The 25,549-nt window shown below is 36.9% G+C and overlaps 1 protein-coding gene across 9 annotated transcripts in view; it reads right to left on the bottom strand.

The window, feature by feature from the left end:
- Sik2 (Salt-inducible kinase 2) overlaps window positions 1-25,549 on the bottom strand; it is a 964,644-nt gene that overhangs the window by 659,980 nt on the left and 279,115 nt on the right. For all 9 annotated transcript variants that reach the window (XR_010952760.1, XR_010952759.1, XR_010952762.1 and 6 more), the window contains exons 3-4: window positions 9,942-10,207; window positions 9,505-9,621 (exon numbers count right to left, since the gene is read on the bottom strand). Coding sequence is in view for 3 of the 9 variants with exons in the window: in XM_067782444.1 (XP_067638545.1) it covers window positions 9,505-9,621; window positions 9,942-10,207 (383 nt within the window). In the remaining 6 variants the exon portion in view is untranslated. The remainder of the gene's footprint in view (window positions 1-9,504; window positions 9,622-9,941; window positions 10,208-25,549) is intronic.

Below are 25,549 nucleotides of genomic sequence, written 5' to 3'. Positions count from 1 at the left end.
ATTTCATCAAAATCCGTGTAGCCATTCTGGCGTGATTCAGTCGCAAAGACGAAAAAATATAATAATTAAATTATAACTGTTCCTAGGGGGCGGGGACCACGCCCCTTTTGAAAAATATATAGCTAGTAGATCCTTCTAGACTATTGGCTATATGTGTGCAAAATTTCATCCAAATCGGTCCAGCCGTTCTAGCGTGATTGAGTCACAAAGACAAACGTCTGGACAAACATCCAAACATCCAAACATCCAAACATCTAAACATCCAAACTTTCCCATTTATAATATATATTAGATAGATACTAGCTGGTTTAATAACCAAACTCATTGATAGCTCAAATGAAACTCCTCTTCGCCTCTACTGTCGCGTCTTTTATACCTTTTGATTTCTCATTGCAAACTTCCAGGCTTTTCCATTCCAGAACTTACTAGTTAGTTTCAGCTACAAAATCGCCAGCCACAACTACGTTTATAACTTCTTATTTGAGTAATACTTGCAAAAATTATTACCCTCTCTTGTGAGCAATTCAGATAAGATATATTATGCATGTGTTTGTGCATTGCTTCTCCGCTGCTCGTATACGTACATATGTGTAGACGCAACTATTGATTCGTTTATGTAGATACATAATGATTGATCTATGGATGTGTATGATATCACTGTTTAGGGGCAGCACCCCTTAGTTTTGCTAATATTCGTAACAATATATTTGTACTCAGCTTTCATCTCATATATTCACACATATGGCACATATGTATACTTATGAGGATATTCAAAGAATTAAGTAATAGTTGTGTACTTAATTTAATATCTGTCACCCTACGACAGCTACAAAATATTAAAATATACATTTACTAGCCTTTACCCGCGGCCCCGTCCGCAAGGAAAATTTTAAATATATGGGCTATTCGCGTTAGCCTGCTTATTATCTTTTTAAAATTTTTTTTTCTGTCTAATGCATTTTATTTTTGTAATTGAGTAAAAAAAAAGAACTAAATGAGCTGATAACCTGATAGGATCCCAAATGATCCCGAAATTATCCAGAAAAAGCTACGAAATGACCCCAACGCTATCGCGGACGGATCCCGAAAACCATTCAGAAATGCCCCGAAAGGGTCTCCAAAAGTTCCCCGAATAGTCCCAAAAAAACCCGAAATGAGAGCGACACGATTCTAGACGTATGTAGAGAACCACACACAAATGATCCCTGAAGGTGTTCCAAAATGATCCCGAAAAGGTTCCGAAATGACCCTGACGGGCTCCCGGGCGGATCTCAAAAACCATCCAGAAAATATCCAGGAAGGGTCCCTAAATTATCCCGACTAACTCCAGAAAAAGTTCCGAAATGGCTCCGAGGGGATCCACGATGGATCGCGAAAACCATACAGAAATGATTCCGGAAGGATTCCAAAATGATCCCGAAATAGTCCGGAATTGAACCAGATGGGATCCCGCACAGATCCAGAAATGATCCCGGAAGGGTGCAAAAACTATCCCGGAAAAGTAACAAAAAATCCCGAAATGGCTCCTACGGCATCCCGGACGGATCCAGAAATGATCTCGGAAGGGTCCCCAAATGATCCCAAAATGGTCCCGAAATGACCCTGATGGATCCGGCAAACCATCAAGAAATTATGCCGAAAGGGTCCCAAAATGATCCCGAAATAATACAGAAAAAGTCACGAAACGACCCCCAGAGGATCCCCAAATGATCCCGTTTTAGCCCCGAAAAGGTCCCGAAATAACCCCGACGGGATCCCGGACAAATCCCGAAAACCATCCAGAAATGATGCCGGAAGGAATCCCAAATGATTCCGTAAAAGTCCCGCATTGATTCCGACGGGATCCCGAACGGATACCGAAAATCATCCAGAAGTGATGCCGGAAAGGTCCTCAAATGATCACCTAATAGTCTCGAAATGACCCTTAAGGGGTCATGGACGGATCCCATAAACCATCCAGAAATTATCCCGATATAGTCCCGAAGAAGTCCCGAAATGACCCTGACGGGATCTCGAACGCACCCCTAAATGACCCTGACGGGATCCCGGACAGATCCCGAAATCCATCCAGAAATGATTTTTGGGAGGGACCCCAAATGATCCCGAAACAGTCCCGCAATGATTCCGAGGGGATCCTGATCGGATACCGAAAACCATCCAGAAGTGATGCCGGAAAGGTCCTCAAATGATCACCTAATACCAAAATGACCCTGACGGCATCCCGGACTGATCCAAAAATCCATCCAGAAATGATCTTGGGAAGGTCCCAAAATTATCCCGAAATAGTCTCGGAAAAGTTCAGAAATTACCCTGACGGGTTCCCGGACAAATCCTGAAAGCCATCTCTAAATGATCCCGAAAAAGTCCCGAAATGACCCTGACTGAACCCCGAAAGGATCCCGAAAACTATCCAGAAATGATGCCGGAAATGTCCTCAAATGATCCCCTAATAGTTTCGAAAAGACCCTGACGGGATCCCGAACGGATCCCGACAACTATCTAGAAATGATGCCGAAAGGGCCCGCAAATGATCCCGTATTAGTCGAGAAAAAGTCCCAAAATGAACCCGACGGGATGCCGGACGAATCCCAAAAACCATCCAGAAATGATGCCGGAAGGGACACCAAATGATCCCGAAAAAGTCCCGCAATAATTCCGACGGGATCCAGAGCGGATACCGAAAACCATCCAGAAGTGATGCCGAAAAGGTCCTCAAATGATCACCTAATAGTCCCAAAATGACCCTGACGGCATCCCGGACAGATCCCGAAATCCATCCAGAAATGATCTTGGGAGGGTCCCAAAATTATCCCGAAATAGTCTGGGAAAAGTCCAGAAATTACCCTGACGGATCCCGGACGAATCCTGAAAACCAATCTTAAATGATGCCGAAAAAGTCCCGAAATGACCCTGATGGGACCCGGAAAGGATCCCGAAAACTAACCAGAAATGATGCCGGAAAGGTCCTCAAATGATCTCCCAATAGTTCCGAAAAGACCCTGACGGGATCCCGAACGGATCTCGACAACTATCCAGAAATGATACCGAAAGGGCCCGCAAATGATCCCGTATTAGTCGAGAAAAAGTCCCGAAATGACCCCGACGGGATGCCGGACGAATCCCAAAAACCATCCAGAAATGATGTCGGAAGGGACCCCAATGATCCCGAAAAAGTCCCGCAATTATTCCGACGGGAATCTGAACGGATACCGAAAACCATCCAGAAGTGATGCCGGAACGGTCCTCAAATGCTCACCTAATAGTCTCAAAATGACCCTGAGGGCATCCCGGACAAATCCCGAAATCCATCCAGAAATGATCTTGGGAAGGTCCCAAAATAGTCTCGGAAAAGTCCAGAAATTACCCTGACGGGTTCCCGGACGAATCCTGAAAGCCATCCTTAAATGATCCCGAAAAAGCCCTTAATGACCCTGACGGGATCCCGAAAGGATTCCAAAAACTATCCAGAAATGATGCCGGAAAGGTCCTCAAATGATCCCCTAATAGTTCCGAAATGACCGTGACGGGATCCCGAACGGATCCCGACAACTATCCAGAAATTATGCCGAAAGGGTCCGCAAATGATCCCGTATTAGTCGAGAAAAAGTCCCGAAATGACCCCGACGGGATCCCGGACGAATCCCAAAAACCATCCAGAAATGATGCCGGTAGGTATCCCAAATGATCCCGAAATAATCCCGAAATTACCTCGTCGGCATCCCGGACGGATACCGAAAATTATCCAGAAATGATGCCGGGAAGGTCCACAAATGATCCCCTAATAGTCCCGAAATTACCCTGATGGGATCCCGGACGGATCCCGAAAACCATCCAGAAATGATGCCGGAAGAGCCCCCAAATGATCCCGAAAAATTCCCCAAATGACCCCGACGATATCCCGGACGGATCCCGAAAACCATCCAGAAATGATGCCGAAAGGGTTCCCAAATGATCCCGTATTAGTCGCGAAAAAGTCCCGAAATGACCCCGACGGGATCCCGGACGGATCCCGAAAACCATCCAGAAATGATGCCGAAAGGGTTCCCAAATGATCCCGTATTAGTCGCGAAAAAGTCCCGAAATGACCCCGACGGGATCCCGGACGGATCCCGAAAACCATCCATAAATGATGCCGGATGAGCCCCAAATTGATCCCGAAAAAGTCCCCAAATGACCCCGACGAGATCCCGGACGGATCCCGAAAACCATCCAGAAATGATGCCGGAAGAGCCCCCAAATGATCCCGAAAAAGTCCCCAAATGACCCAGATGATATCCCGGACGGATCCCGAAAATCATCCAGAAATGATGCCGGAAGAGCCCCTAAATGATCCCGAAAAAGTCCCCATATGACCCCGACGAGATCCCGCACGGATCCCGAAAACCATCCAGAAATGATGCCGGAAGGGTCCCCAAATGATCGCGAAATAGTCCCGAAATGATTCCGGAATAGTCCCGAAAATGTTCCAAAATAACCCCGACGGGATCCCGGACGGATCCCGTAAACTATACAGAAATGATCCCGGAAGGGTCCCAAAATGATCCCGAAATAGTCCCGAAATTACCCCGGCGTAATCCCGGACCGATCCCGAAAACCATCCAGAAATGATCCCGGAAGGGTCTCGATATGACCCTTACGGGATTACAAATAAGGTGAAGCTAATTATAAAACCATGTTAATAAGGCAGCAGGCGCATTGGAGCGAATAAAAAGTTAGATAGAAACATACAGGTAAAGCTAATAAAAGCGTGCTAATAAAAACAATTGATGGAGGGCGGATGGAGGGAGTAGAGGAGAGGACCACTGATCGTTCCTCCAAAATTGTCTAGATCTCGTTCTGTATGTACCAGATACCAAAAACTATTGATTTAGAAGAAAATTTAGATTGAGTTATAACAATTTATGGATTTTACACCAGAGGAGGAGATAAAGGGGGCCGGGCGGAGGGTGTCACTGCTTACTTTGTAAGCGCTCGACTTATTTGACCCCTTGAGTCTGTGATATTGGTGAAGGCCAGTATACGTAAAGTTATAATGTGTAAAAATTATGAAAAATAATTTCTCGAAGGGGTCGTGGGACCCCCACCCCTCTTTCCATGTTCGAAAAAAATTTCGCTAGTAGACTACTGTCTGTGTCCCAAATTTCATCAAAATCCGTGTAGCCATTCTGGCGTGATTAGGTCGCAAAGACGAAAAAATATAATAATTAAATTATAACTGTTCCTAGGGGGCGGGGACCACGCCCCTTTTGAAAAATATATAGCTAGTAGATCCTTCTAGACTATTGGCTATATGTGTGCAAAATTTTATACAAATCGGTCCAGCCGTTCTTGCGTTATTGAGTCACAAAGACAAACGTCTGGACAAACATCCAAACATCTTAACATCCAAACTTTCCCATTTATAATATACTAGCCTTTACCCGCGGCCCCGTCCGCAAGGAGAAAATGAAATATGTGGGCTATTCACGTTAGCCTGCTTATAAAGTTATCTGTTTAAAATTTTTTTTCTGTCTAATGCATTTTATTTTTGTAATTGAGTAAAAAAAAGAACTTTATGAGCTGATAACCTGATAGGATCCCAAAATGATAACGAAATTATCCAGAAAAAGCCACGAAATGACCCCGACGCTATCGCGAACGGATCCCGAAAACCATCCAGAAACGCCCCGGAAGTGTTTCCAAAAGTTCCCGAAGTAGTCCCAAAAAAACCCGAAATGACAACGACACGATTCTAGACTTATCCAGATAACCACACAGAAATGATGCCTAAAGGGTACCAAATTGATCCCGAAATAGTCCCGAAAAAGTTCCGAAATTACCCTGACGGGCTCCCGGACGGATCTCAGAAACCATCCAGAAAATATCCAGGAAGGGTCCCTAAATTATCCCGACTAACTCCAGAAAAAGTTCCGAAATGGCTCCGAGGGGATCCACGATGGATCGCGAAAACCATACAGAAATGATTCCGGAAGGATTCCAAAATGATCCCGAAATAGTCCGGAATTGACCCAGATGGGATCCCGCACAGATCCAGAAATGATCCCGGAGGGGTGCAAAAACTATCCCGGAAAAGTAACAAAAAATCCCGAAATGGCTCCAGAAATGATCTCGGAAGGGTCCCCAAATGATCCCAAAATGGTCCCGAAATGACCCTGATGGATCCGGCAAACCATCAAGAAATTATGCCGGAAGGGTCCCCAAATGATCCCGAAATAAAACAGAAAAAGTCACGAAACGACCCCTAGAGGATCCCCGAATGATCCCGTATTAGCCCCAAAAAAGTCCCAAAATGACCCTGACGGGATCCCGAAAGGATCCCGACAACTATCCAGAAATGATGCCGAAAGGGTCCGCAAATGATCCCGTATTAGTCGAAAAAAAGTCCCGAAAGGACCACGACGGGATCCCGGACGAATCCCAAAAACCATCTAGAAATGATGCCGGTAGGTATCCCAAATGATCCCGAAATAGTCCCGAAATGACCTCGTCGGCATCCCGGACGGATCCCGAAAATTATCCAGAAATGATGCCGGAAAGGTTCCCAAATGATCCCCTAATAGTCCCGAAATTACCCTAATGGGATCCCGGACGGATCCCGAAAACCATCCAGAAATGATGCCGAAAGGGTTCCCAAATGATCCCGTATTAGTCGCGAAAAAGTCCCGAAATGACCCCGACGGGATCCCGGACGGATCCCGAAAACCATCCAGAAATGATGCCGAAAGGGTTCCCAAATGATCCCGTATTAGTCGCGAAAAAGTCCCGAAATGACCCCGACGGGATCCCGGACGGATCCCGAAAACCATCCAGAAATGATGCCGGATGAGCCCCAAAATGATCCCGAAAAAGTCCCCAAATGACCCCAATTACCCCGGCGTAATCCCGGACCGATCCCGAAAACCATCCAGAAATGATCCCGGAAGGGTCTCGATATGACCCTTATGGGATTACAAATAAGGTGAAGCTAATTATAAAACCATGTTAATAAGGCAGCAGGCGCATTGGAGCGAATAAAAAGTTAGATAGAAACATACAGGTAAAGCTAATAAAAGCGTGCTAATAAAAACAGTTGATGGAGGGCGGATGGCGGGAGTAGAGGAGAGGACCACTGATCGTTCCTCCAAAATTGTCTAGATCTCGTTCTGTATGTACCAGATACCAAAAACTATTGATTTAGGAGAAAATTTAGATTGAGTTATAACAATTTATGGATTTTACACCAGAGGGGTGATAAAGGGGGGCGGGCGGAGGGTGTCACTGCTTACTTTGTAAGCCCTCGACTTATTTGACCCCTTGAGTCTGTGATATTGGTGAAGGCCAGTATACGTAAAGTTATAATGTGTAAAAATTATGAAAAATAATTTCTCGAAGGGTCGTGGGACCCCCACCCCTCTTTCCATGTTCGAAAAAAATTTCGCTAGTAGACTACTGTCTGTGTCCCAAATTTCATCAAAATCCGTGTAGCCATTCTGGCGTGATTCAGACGCAAAGACAAAAAAATATAATAATTAAATTATAACTGTTCCTAGGGGGCGGGGACCACGCCCCTTTTGAAAAATATATAGCTAGTAGATCCTTCTAGACTATTGGCTATATGTGTGCAAAATTTCATCCAAATCGGTCCAGCTGTTCTTGCGTTATTGAGTCACAAAGACAAACGTCTGGACAAACATCCAAACATCCAAACATCCAAACATCCAAACATCTTAACATCCAAACTTTCCCATTTATAATATATATTAGATTAGATATTAGATTAGATTAGATTAGATATTAGAATTAGATATTAGATATAAGTTTGGAGGATTTTTTGTTTTAATATTTTAACGATTTATTTAAGTGGCGCATAGCGGTCTTCTTAACATAAAGAGAGGATTTATATGTTTACGTATTTTCTTGAATATGTAAAGTTAGGGAAACGGTAAGTTAATTTAATTATTACAGTGTGCATATAAGGATTTTTATACAATGCAAGTAGATATTTAAGGAGTAAGAATTTGAAAGATGGGTAAGTATTAAAATAATGGTAACTAGGATATATGAAATGTATAGGTATATGTATGTATGTACATAATTAAAAAGGGTAAGTATTTAACAAATTGCAGCTAAGTATGTTAATATTTGTATATTTATTTGATAAATTCTGAATTTCGCTAATATTTGTTGTCATATCTTCAACAGTTCACGAAAATGTTTCTATCAATAAAGTTAACTTTAGAAAACGGCCTTTTAAAAATTAAATAAATTTAAAAAAATACAACTTGAAAAATAAATCGTTAATGCTAATAAAAAGTGAAGAAACTAGAAGTCTGTTGAACTTAAATTTTTTCCGTAAGTTCTAAATTGCACTTTTGGATGCCATTTATGCTTGTAAACTTTATTTTATTTGCGAGGAAATCCGTTTATTTGCATTTTGGAAAAAATCAAGTACAATGCGGATCGTAGGTGAAGTATAACAAAGGCTAATGCCCTGCAAAAATCGCGAGTACTCCATGCATGCATGTATGTGGTATTCGCTATGGACCAAGCGAGTGCTCCAAAATCAACAACAATTCATAAAAAAAATATGGTCCAATTAACATTGCGATGTCCTAGGACTGGACCATATACTCCAGCTCCGCATTACATCAGAGTAATCCATTGAGTACCCACAGCCCATTAAAAATCGTATAGTGATTACAATCGTTAAAAACGAGCAATGATCGGCTTACAATATGTTCGTGTAGAAACATGAGTTGGTCCCTTGCTGCATTACAGTGGAGTATAATGGTAAGGACTCCAGTGGACCACATGATCCAACGATTTTTGCAGGGTACCTTTATTTTTTGTGTCATGGTAGACGTTCAATTTTCCACAGTTTTCCATGTTGCTGCAGAGCATAATATCTCTTTTTCAAATATTAGATTACATTAAAAATGTGGGGAATGAATCGAGAAATCGACTGAGTGATATTTTAGTGATAATATGTTATCGTTTTCATGTCAGCCTTGAGTAAAATCTAACTTCTTTCAAAAAACAGTTAAACTGTATCTGCTTGGACATAATCATTATGAACTGGAATCGCTGCTGAGGGGATATTATAAAAAATAAAAAATATTAAAAATATTATAAAAATAATTTTGTCTGAAGTTCTTTTTTAATAAATTTTTTAGTGTGTTAATAACTTTAAGGTTTTATGAAAATATATAATGGACACCCCACACAAAAACAGTATATCATTATTGAAAATGGCATTAGTACTATTTTAATTCTTAAAATAATAATTGCCATCTACCTTTCTTAAGCTAATGTGTTGAATACAATATGGAAATTTAAAATATGTGCATTAAGAAAATGATTAATAAATGAATGAATGAATGAAAATCTCCTTCAAGCCAAAGAAACTTCGGCCAGCCATATTGCATACACATGTATATAAATAAAAAAACACTTTCGTAATCCTACTATTGCAAAAGAAAAACCAAAAGGGTTTAGTTAAATGCTTGGCATATGGTTTAGAATTACCTGATAAAGTCTAATAATGTGAGGATGGTTCAGCCGTTTCATTATTTCCACTTCTCGGTAGACCTTTTGCAAATTTATAGAGTCCAGCTGACTTTTGTCAATAATTTTTATAGCAACCTATATAATTAGAAACATTAGTTTCAATAACATAGTTTATGAATTTCCAAAACCGGTTCTAATGCCTGGTTTTTCAGTGAGAGTTTAAACTCTAGTTAAAGTTGACTAGAGTTAAACCTTGCCACTTTTTTCGATAACATAAAATTTTGCTGCTCATCTCAGCTTAAGCGGCCGAAGTGACAGGATTAAACTCTAGTCAAATTTAACTGGAGTTTAATCTCGCACTGAAAAACCAGGCCTAACAATGTTATAAGAACGATATTATCAGGCTAGAATAAAAGCCATTTCATACGTAATGATCAACGTTAAATGCTCTTTACCTCATTCTTAGTTATTCGGTGGCGCGCAAGTTTGACCACTGCAAAATTTCCTTTGCCAATTGTTCTCTCTATATCATAGAATCCAACTCTTATTGGTTCCTTTGCTGTTACAATACATTTTGTAGGCTGTGAAGTTAATGTTAGTGTATCTTTTGTTGCATCGTCAAGAACAAATATTGTTTTCTGTTGCGGTGCAATCGTGCTTTCCAACGTGTTCGGATTCGATGGTGCTGTTTTCGTCTGCTCCTTTTGATGTACTTCTTTCCCTAAAATCCCAAAATTAAGAACATATATTTTAATAAGGAGTGTTCCGCAACAAATGCACACTTTTTTTAATTTCTTCTCGAATTGTGTGTGTCGGGATGATAATGGATACTGTTGGTAGTGCTGCCAACTTGAAAAAATGCCAAACCGTGAGATCTGGGTTTCGGGAATAGTTTAGCGTGAAAATCTAAATTAACAGTAAAGCTCTTAACACGCTCGCCACTCATTGATTTTTTGCGCTTTCAAAAAAAACTCACGAACAAAAAAAAAAATATGTCACATGTGTCATGAGTTTTGGGAAGTACTTTTGTCACATATGGGAGGCACTAAATAGTTTGATTTCTATGATAAAACATAAACTGAATTTTTTTATTATAAATTAAACATTTATATTATTTTCTATATACATACGTATACTTTATTAGATATGCCAGTCTCGAAAGCATAGATATGGGCATAATCTAGGTGGTAAATTTATCGATATTTTCTCTTCCCCGTAAATTCAATGTTTTGGGTTTCGGGCTCTAATCAATCCACTCATTTTCATTTGTCACGTTTTCACTAAGATCGTTTTCTTCTATGTCATTCCCATCTCCTGAGCTATTTTCTTCCCCAGACTCACTTTCTGGGGCGAAGCTGCTCCCGTAATCTTCAAAGTGCAGGTCGCTTTCGCTGAAATTCAAAATACCCTTAATAATTTCTTCCTCAGATACTTGTTTTCTTCTACGACCCTCCATTCCAAAGAATCAACGAAGAATATGCACATATATATAAATTATGTTTTCTATGTTAGTATATAAATAGTTGAAACATTGTAAAAAAACTTACCTTAAAATGTTTAATATCAATATGCACACTTTTATTCAAGAAGAACGTTCATAATAACCTTCTTCTAAGGCTATTGTGACACGAATGAACTGATAAAAGCATATTTAGAACTTATTTGCACATTAATTAGCACATTGCAAAATTTCGGGGAACACCCCTTAAAAAAACGAAATTTTAAAATAGCGGCTTAGCGCATACACAAACCCATGGTTCAACTATATACAGGTTGGCTCATCTGTAAAGCAACAAAATATGTCTGTTCAAATTGTCAAAATCTGTGTATTGGTGTTGGTGCGAATGGTATGGAATGGAAACATAAAACTTAGCAGTTTTTGTATGTGTAAGTAAAATGTTGCCAATGTGTTGGTTTCATTTTGAGTTTGCCATCTCCTTTTGACAATCCCTTCGACCATGCAATGACATAAATAAAATCAGCTGATGAGATGAGCCAACCTGTACATAATTGAACCATGCACAAACCGCAGCTTTCGGGTGTATCTGACACCCTGCCAGATACTAAAACATGCAAGAAAATTACTTCCTACAAACCTTCATGAAATAACAGCTCAATACATTTTAGTAATTTTACGACACATATGTATATGTGACATGAGTTTTTTTGAAACATCCCACGTCACATATATGTGACGCTGAGCAGCGAACGTGTTAAGGTGATAACCATAGTCTCTGCGTTAGCTTCCGTTAGGATCATCGAGTAAGTTGGAAGCAGAGGAAGAGGGCGGCCCCACTCCGCTGGCAGGGCCAGGTGGAAAACGATTTAAACTCCTTTGGTGTGACCAATTGGCTCCAGTTGGCAGAAAGAAGAAGCGACTGGCGCGCATTGTTGGACGGCCATGATCGTTTAAACGGTTAAGCGCCAATTTAGTAAGTACGTTGGATTCTGGTGGTTATCTCCTTTTATCTTATTAACATTACTGCCTTCCTCTTCCTGCATTACACCTCTTGAGGTACATGGCTTTGAGTACTTATATTTTCCTCTTCGCTTGGCAGAATTTGAGGTTTGGTTCATTTCGCCTAGTTCTGCATCGTAAAAGCAGGCTTGTGAGGTTCAGCCGATCCCTGTCTCTTGCCTATCGGGGCTTCTTCCCCCTCGATTTGGTTGCAAAATTGAGGGTTATAGCAGCAAAGTTTTCGTCAGTGAACTGTCTCCGATATTCTTCCACTGTCTCAATGGCCCTTGCCAATCGATCGCACTCATCGTTGGTTTGGCCAACCACTGTACCCAACCGCTGCATAATTCTTAATACTGCCCTATATTTCGAGAGTTCTTTCCAAAGCCCCCTATCTCGTTGTTCCCGTTCTAACGTCAGTTCTTTATCCGGGCTGGTGAACCGCTCCTTTGCCGAGCACACTGATTGCACACTATCGTCGTCCTCAACAACAGCGTCCCTTTCTGTGGTAATGTTGTCACTACTTCTCGAAGCGGCCCGGTATCGGGAAGGCTCCGTTCAAATACACCCGGATATATCCCCTAGCTGCAAATAATCCAATAGACACGGTTCGCATCACACCCTGAATTGGGAGGTTAGCGTTTCTTGGTCACCGACATCCCGTCGCCCTCCTATGAAGCAAAACGGCGTAGATGCAGGCCTTAAACCACTCAGCGTCAGTCGGGCACTATGGAGTTCGGCTAAACCCTCACACGAACGACAAGGTGCCTGCTGTAATGAGGGCCGGATGTTACAATCATTTTAATAATTTCCTACACCACCGCACAAGAAGTCCACCTTTCCTTTGACCTCTCTCTTCGCATCGCTCTGCAGGTCCCCTTTTCATAACATATGCTACAATACATTCCGGACTACCTACTCTTTTGTTATCTTCCCCCTCCCCACTCAATTAATTTAGCATGCCATGGTTAAGAGTTTTCTAAACCCACGATAGAATATTTCATAATATATGTAGGAATTCTACCTTAAGTCTACCTTGCAATGCGGCAGTACACTTAAATGCAACCCCTCATTCAAATCCAACGCTGCACATAACCACAACTTGCAAGCGAACAACAGACAGTTGTAGTTTGAACATCAGTGATGACCTGATATCAGAGAATTTAAACATGTTAACTTAACAGGGTGCAAGACGTAACAGAAAATTCTCTTAACGATTTTCTCTGTTCGTCTGTTACCAAAAAATTCTCTGATAGGAGCAAGTATATTGCAAATTTAATTAATAGGGGTTGAGCAGCTCCGATGTAAAGAAATATTTTGACAAGTATAAAATACATTATCCAGTCAACAAATATAGTCAAAAAAGATTCAGAAAGCTGAATTAAAAATTATTATAAATTTATGATCTCCTAAAGTAAACACATTTGATTCAAATATGATTCCAAAATGTGGTTGAAAAATATATTCAGTGTTTGATCATCTAAAGTATTCATATTTGATTATTTCTTTTGTTCAATTGTATGGTAACTCATTATTTTGTCAGAAAGATTAATCAAATTATATTGATATGTAGGGAAATTGAAAATTGAATCACCTAAATTGTGAGTGGGTATAAACAAACCTAGATTGGTATATATGTATGTACACACATATATTCCTAAACTAAAGATCAGCCTACACCCCCATTTCCCACCCACTTCATTGATACCAATATATCCATGCATAAGCTAACAAATGTTTGTACATTCACATGTTCAAATAAAAGACAAACTGTTTCAATCAACCACTTCCTACAAAAACTATTCTTACGCACAAGCATATGTACAAATCTATGTTCTTATGTAAGCTAAGAAATATTTTTATATTCGCATGTTGACAAACAAAACAAAATTCACTTCAACCATCCAACCATACGCACAAGCACACATACATATTTACATATGTATGCTCATGTTTTGTATGTAAATCACAAAATCCTGAAAACTAGCTTCCTCTTGATTTTTCATTCATAAATTCTTCTTCTTAAGTTGTCCAAATTGATGATAGAATTTTGCAATTCGGCAACATGGCATTTGATAAAATCGTCAAAAGACAAATTTTTGCGATTTTATAAATTCAAACTTCGATGCATATTGGGGGTATTCATTATGACGAGCATAACTACTTTCATAACCCCGCACTTTTCCTTTGAAATAATACCAAACTATTTATAAAATTTTAGAAATAAGATGTTTCAATTAGAAGAAAATTTTTCTAAGCGGGGTCGCCCCTCGGCAGTGTCTGGCAAGCGCTCCGATTGTATTTCTGCCATGAAAAGCTCTCAGTGAAAACTCATCTGCCTTGCAGATGCCGTTCGGAGTCGGCATAAAACATGTAGGTCCCGTCCGGCCAATTTGTAGGGAAAAATCAAGAGGAGCACGACGCAAATTGGAAGAGAAGCTCGGCCTTAGATCTCTTCGGAGGTTATCGCGCCTTACATTTATTTATTTATTTATTTATAAGCCTGTATGAAAGTACTAATATGGTAGTAAAAAATGCAAATAAACATGCACAGATATTGCCTAGTAAATGTCCACTAACATATTAGCAATATAATCTAAAAATTTCCATCCATTGTTCATATAAATTATTGCAAATAATTTTCTCATATCCTGAATTGCCAAGTTGTCACAGCTTATGGACATTTTTATTTGCTATTTGAAACCCCCTATCATATTCTGCCGAAAAATTGTTCGCGCAGTCACGCAGCCAAATTTGCAGCAACTGTGTTGCAGTTGCTACATGAGAGTGGTGTTTTACCCGTTTCTGGCCCGAATGCGCACTGTGACGTCATACTGTATATGCTGACTTGTTTATCACATGTCAGTACAAAGTAAGAATTTTATATTATTTTCATAGATAAAAATTAATATATGGGAGCGGCGAAATAAATTAAAGTAATTTTGCGAAGAAATATAACATTATTTCGCAAAAGAGCAATAAATTCGTTTATTTTAATTTTATAATAAATTCCCCTTTTGCTGTGAGTTATTAAAGGTATAAACGGCAACACTTTTAACCACCGACGACACATAATTTGGCTCGTGCCTATTGTATTTCGTCGGCTAATCGCTACGAGCATTGATATTTACATATCCATGGCCGTATACGCGGATTGCCATAATTGATTTGGTCGCTTCATAACGCGGAAAGCGACAAGTTGTTTTATTAATAACTTAAGACACTGCCACAGCATCAAAGCGACCAAGCTTTTTATATATGTCTGCCTTTAATTGGAGTATTATTGAATATGTATATATGTATGTATGTACATTTGTACTTTTTGCTTTGGTTTGTATTTTCATACATATATATTCAATGATACAATGCTCAACATCTGATCAACAGGCACATGTCTTTTGTGTATTGTTGGCCTTATTTACATATTTAAGGGTTGATTTGAGGCAGATCAAATGTATTTAAGTTTGACTTGGCTTATCAAACCTGCCTTTGAAAATATTCAAGTGCATAGGTACTTACATCATTGTACTGAATAACACATATAAAATGCTTTAGGAAATTTCTTTATAGGTACCTCCCCTCCCACCCATAGTCCAAATAATAACTAAATATTTTTTTATTTATTCAATTGTTATCAAATATTTTATTTATTTAAATTTTTCAATTTATTAATAATTCATACTTCATGGTTAATATGCAAACATTTTATGCAAATTAACGTTTTATAAATATGCAATGGATTTCGTGTGCACAGAAATTCCAAGTGTGCAAATGCCGTCGGCAAAACACTATTTGCATGCATATTTCAATTTGCATACATTTTCCTAACATTTTAATTTATTAACAAAAAGGGATGGGATAATTCATAAATGTATGATTAATTTACATACATTTCATGAAAGGGCATATTTTGGGTATATGAATAGGTTTTTGTTTGTAAAGAAATAAGCAAAATTTCTGCAATTTGCATCAACATAAAACAAGCAAATATATTGCTATTATTATATTAATTAAGTTCAAATTCATATTAAATCATAAAACAAGCAAATATATTGCTACAAGTAATAAAATTTAAATTTAATTAATCCTACTAAATACCTATATTCCCACAAAGAAATCATATTAAGAGAAAATCCAGAGAATTTATACACCAGCTGAAACTGTTGACAGAGAATTTTCTGCTGTTAACTGGTTAACATTGAAATTGGATTGTGTGTGGTGAAGTGCAAGACGTGTTCACATGCAAAAAAGTTGGAATCTAACAAAAACGCCTTCTCATTGTGTTTAAATTCTCTGGCATTGGTGTAAGTGGATGGATAAAGGCCATGGTTTTGTGGCGCGTTGTCACATTTCATTTTTCACAGCTGAGATAAATTGTAGGTATACATACGTATAGGTTAACGCAACATGTTTAATTAACAGCCTTTTGCGGACGACAACGCAGATACTTCACCAAGTGATCTAATTTTGTAATTTCTTATACATTTTTTGCGTTTTTTATTGTGTGTGGATATACATATGTATGTACATAAACGTTTTGGTCGCATCAAAGTGAAAAAGGGGCTAACCGTTCATTGTTATCTTATGGCGGTGCCAGAGCAACAAAGTAATGCAATCGAAATATATTATTTCATATTTGTTCACATATCTACCACACTATTTCTATAAAACTTTGCCTTTTTTTTTATAAATTTTAATTAGTATTTATCAGCTTACTTGCTGATTAATTTGAAAATAATGAAACCGAACGGATTTCTTGGAATTTTTTTTGGCGTATTTTAGGCAACTTTATAGCCAACTGATGTACATGCCCATTCTTGGAAACGAATGAACTTTTGTTTACAATCTAATGAACCATTGTTTACAATCGAATGAACTTCAAGACCCATTCCTGGAAACGAATTAGGAGAGAATGAATGTTTCGTATCAGGTCATCAGTGTTGAACATGGCACGTGACACTTTATTCGTATAGCTAAGTTTTATGTTAAATTACATTAATTATTTAATACTTTAATAAAACTATTTCATAAACATACAACCGGAGTGTGTGTCTATTATTCCCTACAAGTGGTGCCAGAAGTGCGACGTTCCCATTCGGCAAAATTGCGCAGAAAATTTCACATCATGCGCGTGTCCGAACGTGATTTTAAAGCTAGCTGAATGCATATATCAACCATTGTACAGGTTTACAAGTATGATATGTATGAGAGGGAAACAATTTCTTTCCCTTTCTAACACACGGCAGTTTGACATTTCGGTTAGTGTCAAACTAGCGTGGAACATGAGTTTTGACACTGAACGAAGTGTCAAAATTACCGGTGTTGCTTCGTCGAAAGCAACACAGGGAAGCAAAAAGGGATCGGAATATCAGATATGGGTTGCTGTGATGGTAAATTTTTTTGAACGAATTTAGTAGGAAATTTTAAGTGCACCCATATGGGTCCTTCAGAAAATTATAAAAAAGTCTTCAATTGGGGTATCTGAGGACGTGTAGTTATTCCAGTATTAAGAATAGAAACACGGGAGTTAAGTTTTTCTACCCGTTCAAAAGTTCTCCGCGAAAAACAGTTTGAAATCGAGGTCGACTGCAATAACCCGTCCAAAAAAGCGGAAAGAAAAATGAAAAGACGCGTTTTGTCCTGTTATCAATAGTCCAAAGGCGGAAAAGTATTCGAATTATTGGAAGCGAGGCAAAAATGCGTCTATTAATACCTCCCCCGACGGTTTTGGTCGTGTTTTGGCAATCGTCCCCGGTAATAAAGTATCACAATTTGTTAATTATAATTGTCCAAAACATATGGATTTTAAAGAGAGATGTAATTAAGTGCTGCTTTGAAAATAAATAAGGATATTTCTTTATAATTTTGCAATAAAAATTTTACACAGTTTTCGTTAGCAGCTACTACACTTTTCTTGGACCTAAGAAGTACAACAGTGCCAAATAGCATCCACACAAAAAACTAACAAGAACAAGCATTTTATCAGGTGAGCGTGGCTGTGTATGTGCGCGCTGCTACATATCCTACTTGTAGACCTGTACTATGATATCAACTACAACACAAAATTAGAATGCAAAATATTGTACCAGCTAAATTCTGGAAAAAAACTAGATATATGTACATATTTGCGACGTCATCTCAAAGGCCGTTAGAATATTCATTTAGCAACGCAAGGCGTTGGAATTCAAAGAACACAAAACAAATTTTTTGAGAAAACATTGCTTCTTATACAACAGCCCAGTGTAGATGTATCAACCTTTATTATATGGGCAGTGATAGCAGCGCAAAAAAGCGCTAGTATCGTCATAGATGAATGGATTTGCAACTCTTTGTTTCGAGAGAGCGCTGTCAAAATTCACATTTTTTATAACATTTGTCAATGATGTCACTCCAAACAAAAATTAATAGACCTGAATATGGGGATTTTAGACATACATTTCGGTGATTATAGTTTCAATCATTTAAAAAATTAATGATAGCCTTAAGATATTCATTTCTTTAAACTTATTTTACAATAATACGACTAGCTAGAGTCAAATATAAACAAATCTAAGTAAAATTTACATTTTGATTAAATTAATTAGTCAAATATTGTAACGCATTTAACTCAAAGTGAAAACCATATATTCTTTTGAAATATCAGTAAATCGGACCTAATACATAATAGCTAACTTTATTTAGTGGATAAGGCTTATCCTATATGTCTGACGTTCCAGGTTCTGTGATCAAAATGGACTGGTTGCATCGGGACTTCATATTTACAAAACCTGTTTTTAGTGATAACTTCTGAATGGGAAATAATATTTACCCTCCGCCTTCGAACTTATAATATTTACACTAAAACAAGTATTTTTATCCTTTTTCCCATAATTTTTGAACGCTATTCTACAGTTGTAGGTCAAACTAAATTTTACCGAAATTTTTGGCCCGTTTTTCATTTTAGCTGGCACATTTTTTGTTCTGGCACCCGCTTCAGCTGGCGCGAGGGATTTATCTGTGATTGTTGCCAGCTCAAATTTGAGATAAATCTCTCGTGAGAGCGAAAAAATTGAGAGCGTAAGCAATTGTTTCGTATCAAGTCATCTATGGCATTGTGAATGATGACTAAGTGTGATATCTTCTGCATAAACGTCAAAATTCCAAACTAATTGGATCACCTGATTCGTATTTGACTATCGCTGTCTCATTCTGTTCTGTTCTATCACCTGCTGAAGATAGGCGCCGCCATATTGAACAGCCTGTCAAAACGCTGAAAAGTAGCCATATTGAACAGCCTGTTGTGGAGATTGAAACCACGTTTTAAACTTTATACTATATTTTATTAATTCGCCTAAAAGTATACGTCAATATTTTTTATTTTTTACAACAATGAAAATTTTTGAAAATTGAAAATCAATATTGAAATTTAAAATATTGATAATACATTTAAAAATTAAAAAGTACAAAGTAACTAAAATACAAAGTTAAATAAAGATAATAAGAACCCTACATTACTCCCCCTTCAAGAAAATTTATCATTAAACAAATTGAATGTAACTCTATTTTTATGTAAATTCTTGGTGTTGTTTGTGTCTGTTGTCTCAATTATTGCCGGTTTTAATCTATCAATAGGAATAGTTTTAATATTATTATCTATTTCAAGTTTAAAACATTTTTGGTCTTTTTCCACAATTTTGTAAGGTCCTTCATATGGTTGTTGTAATGAATGTTTATTAATGACTCGAACGAATGCAAATTTACAAGTTTGAAGATCTTTTGGAACATAAATTCCAGTATCAGCATCTTTATGATGACTTAAATTTGATCTAACATTTCGAAAATTTTCACGTAAATTACTTAAAACTTCAGTTGATGAGAAATTTTTAGCTGATGGCACAACAAGTTCCCCTGGCAACCGTAAATTCTGAACGAAAACCACTTCCGCTGGTGTAGCCGAAATATCTTCTTTGTAAATAGATCGCAAACCAAGTAATATGACAGGTAACTCGTCATACCAATTATTTGTGTCCTCTCTAGCTATTATAGTAGTCTTTAATTGTCTATGGAACCTTTCAACCATACCATTTCCTTGAGGGTGATATGCGGATGTTGTAATTTGGTGACTACCAAGTAATTTAGTTAACTCTGAAAACAATTTCGATGTAAATTGGCTACCTTGATCAGTTGTTATCTTTAACGGAACTCCAAACCGAGAAATATATTCTCTAAAAAACTTATTTGCAATTGTAGTTGCTGAAATATCTTTTAATGCATATGCCTCAGGCCAACGAGTAAATCTTTCAATAATCGTTAAAATATAGCGATGTCCTTTTAAAATAGGTAATGGTCCAACTATATCTAAATGGATGTGTTCAAATCTATTCTTGGGAATTTGAATTTTGACAACAGGGGATTTTGTATGACGATAAACTTTAGACTTTTGACAATTAAGACACTCTTTTGACCAAATATTAATATCCTTATTCATATTAGGCCAATAATATTTTTTAACTATGAGCCGTCGTGTAGCTCTTGTACCCGGATGTGCTATTCCATGTAAAATATCAAATACTGTCTTTCGCAAATTACTCGGTACAAATGGCCTAGGAGTTTCTCCTGAAATTTCACACCAAATATTAAAATTTAAAATAGGAATATTAATTAACTTTAAATTTAGATATTGAGAATCAGATACAAGTTGATTTAAGTCATCATCTTTTTGTTGTTCAGTTTGTAAAATTTTAAAATTCAGTTCTGTATTATATATTGCATTAACCTCAAAAGCTCTAGATAGCGTATCTGCTACAACATTGGATTCTCCTTTAATGTATTGTATGTCATCAGTAAATTGTGCTATAAATTCCAAGTGTCTCGTTTGTCTAGGACTTCGTTCTGTTTTTGAATTTAAAGCAGTAGTCAAAGGTTTATGGTCCGTATAAACTGTAAATTGTCGTCCTTCCAAAAGATATCTAAAATGTTTTATATTTAAATAAATCGCCAATAATTCCCTATCAAAAGCACTATACTTAATTTCAGTTGGAGAAAGTTTTTTAGAAAAGAATGCAATGGGCTCAATTTTATTATTGTAATTTTGTTGTATAACGCCCCCAATCGCTGTGTTAGATGCATCTACTGTTAAAGATAATTTAGCATCTTTGTTAAAATGATTTAACAATATCGTAGATGCAAATTTATCTTTAATGCATTCAAAAGCTTCATTCGAATTCTCATCCCATACCAAAGTTTTGTCGCGTTTCTTATTTACTTTGTTAATTAGATCATAAATTTTGTTTGTAAATTCTGCTAGTTTTGGAATGTATCTATGATAATAATTTACCATACCAATAAATTTCTCTGCCTGCTTAACTGATTTTGGACGTTCGAAATTGCGAATAGCTGATACCTTTTCATCGGAAGGTCGAATACCTGTTCCAGAAATGTTATGTCCTAAAAAATCTATATTCGTTACACCAGAAGTACATTTACTTGGTTTAATGTTTAAACCGTACTCTGTAAGGCGTTGAAAAAGGATACGTAAATCTTTTAAATGTTGTTCTTCGTCTGTACTTGCAATAAGTAAGTCGTCGATGTAAGCATATACAAAATCTAAGTCACCTACTACCTCATTTATGAATCGTTGAAAGGTTTGTGCAGAATTTCTAAGTCCGAAAGGCATTCTCATGAATTCAAACATACCGAAAGGAGTTGTAATAGCAGTTTTATAAATATCTTCTTCAGCCATAGGAATTTGGTGATATGCCCTAACTAAATCTAATTTTGAAAATATATTTTTATTATGAAGGTTCATATTAAAATCTTGAATGTGAGGTAAGGGATAACGATCGGGAACAGTTACAATATTCAATCTTCTAAAATCACCACATGGACGCCAATCATTCAACTATTTTTTAGGTACAAGGTGAAGTGGTGATGCTACTGAAGAATTTGAAGGCCGACAAATGCCTGTTTTAACTGAGAAATCAAACTGCGTTTTCGCGACTTTGTATTTAACCGGATCTAAGCGCCTGGGCTTAGAAAATGGAAGACTACCTTCTGTTACAAGTCGATGTACTGTTGTATGTTTAACAGGTTTAGTATAATCTGGCTCTGAAATAAGTGACGGAAACTCTTTTAATAATTTTGTAAATTTATTGTCAACCACAAGTAATTTAGGTAATGGAATATCACAAAAGTAGGATACTGTATTAACTGAGAGATTGGTTAATGGATATACTAAACGTTTATATTTAATATCTATAAGAAGACCATATTTACAAAGAAAATCAGCGCCAATTATTGGCTTGGCTATATCCGCAATCAAAAATGTAAAGGGAAATTCACGTCTTAAACCCAAATTTACGTTTAAAAGCCTTTTCCCGTAAGTGGCAATTGTTGAGCCATTAGCTGCAGTGAGAATTATGTCGGAACGTTTCGTATGAGGAAATTTAGATGCGGGTAATACCGAAATTTCTGCTCCACTATCAATTAAAAAATTTTGTTTGTTTTCTCTATCAAAAATAAATAAGCGACGCGTCGAAAATTCTAAATTTCCGCTGTTCGTCGCTGCAAGAACGGAAGAATTTAGTTTGTTGAATCTTTGTTTTTTGTTATAAGAACAAGGTTGTTCACAACTTCTAGCATTATTTCCAAATTTGTAGTGAAATCTACACAACCAATTTGGATTATTACGCGAGTTAGAACGACGCCTAAAAGAATTTCTAAAATTGTGCCTAGAATTGGAACGCGACCTAGATTGATTCCGATACATTTCTGTTTTAATTTCACCTAACTCCAAAGAAAGTTTCTGAAAATTTTCACTCACCAAAGAGGTGGTTTTAACCAAGTTTTCAACAACAGAATTTTGTGCTTTTGTATCCGAAAAATTATTAACCGAAAATACTTCATTTTTGTTTATCACTTCCCAAATATTATCTGCTAATTTTGTTAATTCGGTAATATTATTAGAACTCGAACTAGCTAAAATCATACTCAAATTTTTAGGAAGTTTACGCATCCAAATTTTCTTTAAAATATTTTCGCTAAAATTTGATCCGGCTAATATAATTAATGAGCGATAAAATTCTGATGGCTTACGATCACCCATCTCAGAATCGTTTAAAATTTTATCAAGTTTCGAATTTTCGCTAAGTGAGTGTCTTTCTATCAACACTTTTTTAAGTTCAGTAAATTTGTTATTAATGGGGGGATTTTGGATAAAATCCAAAATAGTTATTATCACTTCCTGCGGAAGTGCTGTAATGATGTGTTCGTATTTAGTGTTTTCTTGTGTAATGTTTTTAGTACTAAATTGTGTTTCGGCATGAATAAACCATGCTTCCGGACAATTAGTCCAAAATTGTGGAAGTTTTACTGAAACTGACAAAATTTCATTTTGAGTAACATTTGCATATGGATTTGTAATTTGTTGTTGAGAAGTGTCATGTGATAAATCTATCAAAGTGTCGTTTAAATTGTTAGTAAATGTAGATGTTTGCGTATTATGTTGTGGTGAACGAATCATAATGAATTAAATGAAAAGAGAGTTAACTAACAAAACAGTAAAATAAACTAGTAATTCTATAAAGAGAGAGTTTACAATAATAATAATATATCTATATATTAGTATACATACATAAACACATATAATATAAATATAACTGTTCACCAAAATACTTGCTGTGAATATGCAGTTTGTTGCTGTTAATGCAATGGTTTTTGATGTTTTAGCTGCTCAATCAGGGAACTCAAAAATAACAGTTGTGTTTATGCAATGGCTTTGTTGAGATTGTGTGTCCTCAATATAGTTGGATGATACAATATTGATGAGTTAATTTTTGTTTTGTTGTTGTTATTTAACATCGCATTTAATAAGAGCAACCGAAGTAGTGATTTGGATCAGCTTGAAAAACTGCACATTATTCTACAAATTCTTGTTAATACACGTTCAATCCGGTCTTGATGGGAATTCGTACGATGTTACAAATCTTTGTACTGAGTTGAAATTAATGAAACTTTCTGCATTAGATATTGGTTCTATGTGAGGTAAACGTTCGGGTAACGATATACGAAATTCGTTTCGTATTGATTGTAATATTTTCTTGGATGCTATGGCTGATAAAGGCGTAATTGTTCAGTTGTACGTGTCCGAGTGTTTCACCAAAATATTCATATTTTGTTGATTAAATATTTGTTTTTGGTTTTTGCTTTTGTTTAAGCTATTTCCAATTCGGCGTGTATGCTTTTTGACCGATGTAAACTGGAATGAATGCCTGTTGTTTTGTTAATTATTCTTTGTTTGAGAGATTCTTCTCATTTTGCACAATTTACTTTTTTTTGTTCGTTATCTGTTATGTATTTATTACAATTCGCACATATTTGTCTTTTTTTTTTTTTAAATTTTCACAAAAGTTCACTTTATCACTAAAGCAAGATCGCCAGTGTGGAGATTGAAACCACGTTTTAAACTTTATACTATATTTTATTAATTCGCCTAAAAGTATACGTCAATATTTTTTATTTTTTACAACAATGAAAATTTTTGAAAATTGAAAATCAATATTGAAATTTAAAATATTGATAATACATTTAAAAATTAAAAAGTTCAAAGTAACTAAAATACAAAGTTAAATAAAGATAATAAGAACCCTACACCTGTCAGGCAGTTGACAGATAAGATAACACACTTTGTCATCATTCACAATGATCTATGGTATCGTATAAAGATGCGGGAATAAGATGCGCGAGTGAATATGTTCTGTTCTCGCACATAGTGTACCTATACAAGTGTGTCAACTAAGCGATAAACGTCAAAACTACAAACAGCCTCGCTCACCTGATGCAAATCTCAGGTCTAGAGTTGCATTTTTGGTAAGAGTACCTCAAGCTGAGTTGCATTTGATAGTTTAATAGAACTTTGTAGTATTTACAGATGAAATAGTTGCATATATTTCCGCGGAAATAAGAATACTAGAAGATTTGTAGCCTGCAACAATGCGGAAACATACGGAAAGCAAAATTTATTTAAATTAGAGTCAAAATATAAAGCGCCACACGTGTAACATGGAAACTTTTCACTTCTAAGGCTGTTTACATAAATGCATAGGGCCAAAATTATATAAACGCTTTGGCCGTTTCAATGCAAAGATAACGTACGGCGTTTCATTGTTTTTCGTATGGAGTTGTCAAAGCGTAGGCACGCAGCCAAAGCATTTATGTAAATTTTTCGATACTTCGCCCGACAGATGAATTAATGAATGCAACACAACCAAAGCGTCTGTGTAAATCCGCCTTAATTTTTGTGGCTGTGAAAGTCTCCTGCAAATAAAATGGTGCTGTAAGTGCAAACAAATCAAACTCCTATATGACACTACTTTATTTTCTATGTATTTTTCTTGTATTTTCTCTTATATTTTTAGTCGAGGGAGCCAATAAGGTTTCAGTACAGGTGTGAGTGTGTGAACTATATTTAAAAAAACTAACGAAATACAAGAAAAATACAACGTAGTTCATTAAAAACAAACAAGCCAGTTTGTATTTCGATAGGGTTTTTTGACATTAGGCCGTTTTTTCTTTATTTTTTCTGACAAATGAAAATTTTGTTTTTAGTTTCAAAATTTTGTGCATAAA

Source organism: Eurosta solidaginis, chromosome 4 (assembly GCF_040869045.1).
Source record: "Eurosta solidaginis isolate ZX-2024a chromosome 4, ASM4086904v1, whole genome shotgun sequence".
Classification (NCBI taxonomy): domain Eukaryota; kingdom Metazoa; phylum Arthropoda; class Insecta; order Diptera; family Tephritidae; genus Eurosta; species Eurosta solidaginis.
The sequence above is the reverse complement of the archived record's forward strand: the minus strand, read 5'-3'. Positions and strand labels throughout refer to the sequence as shown.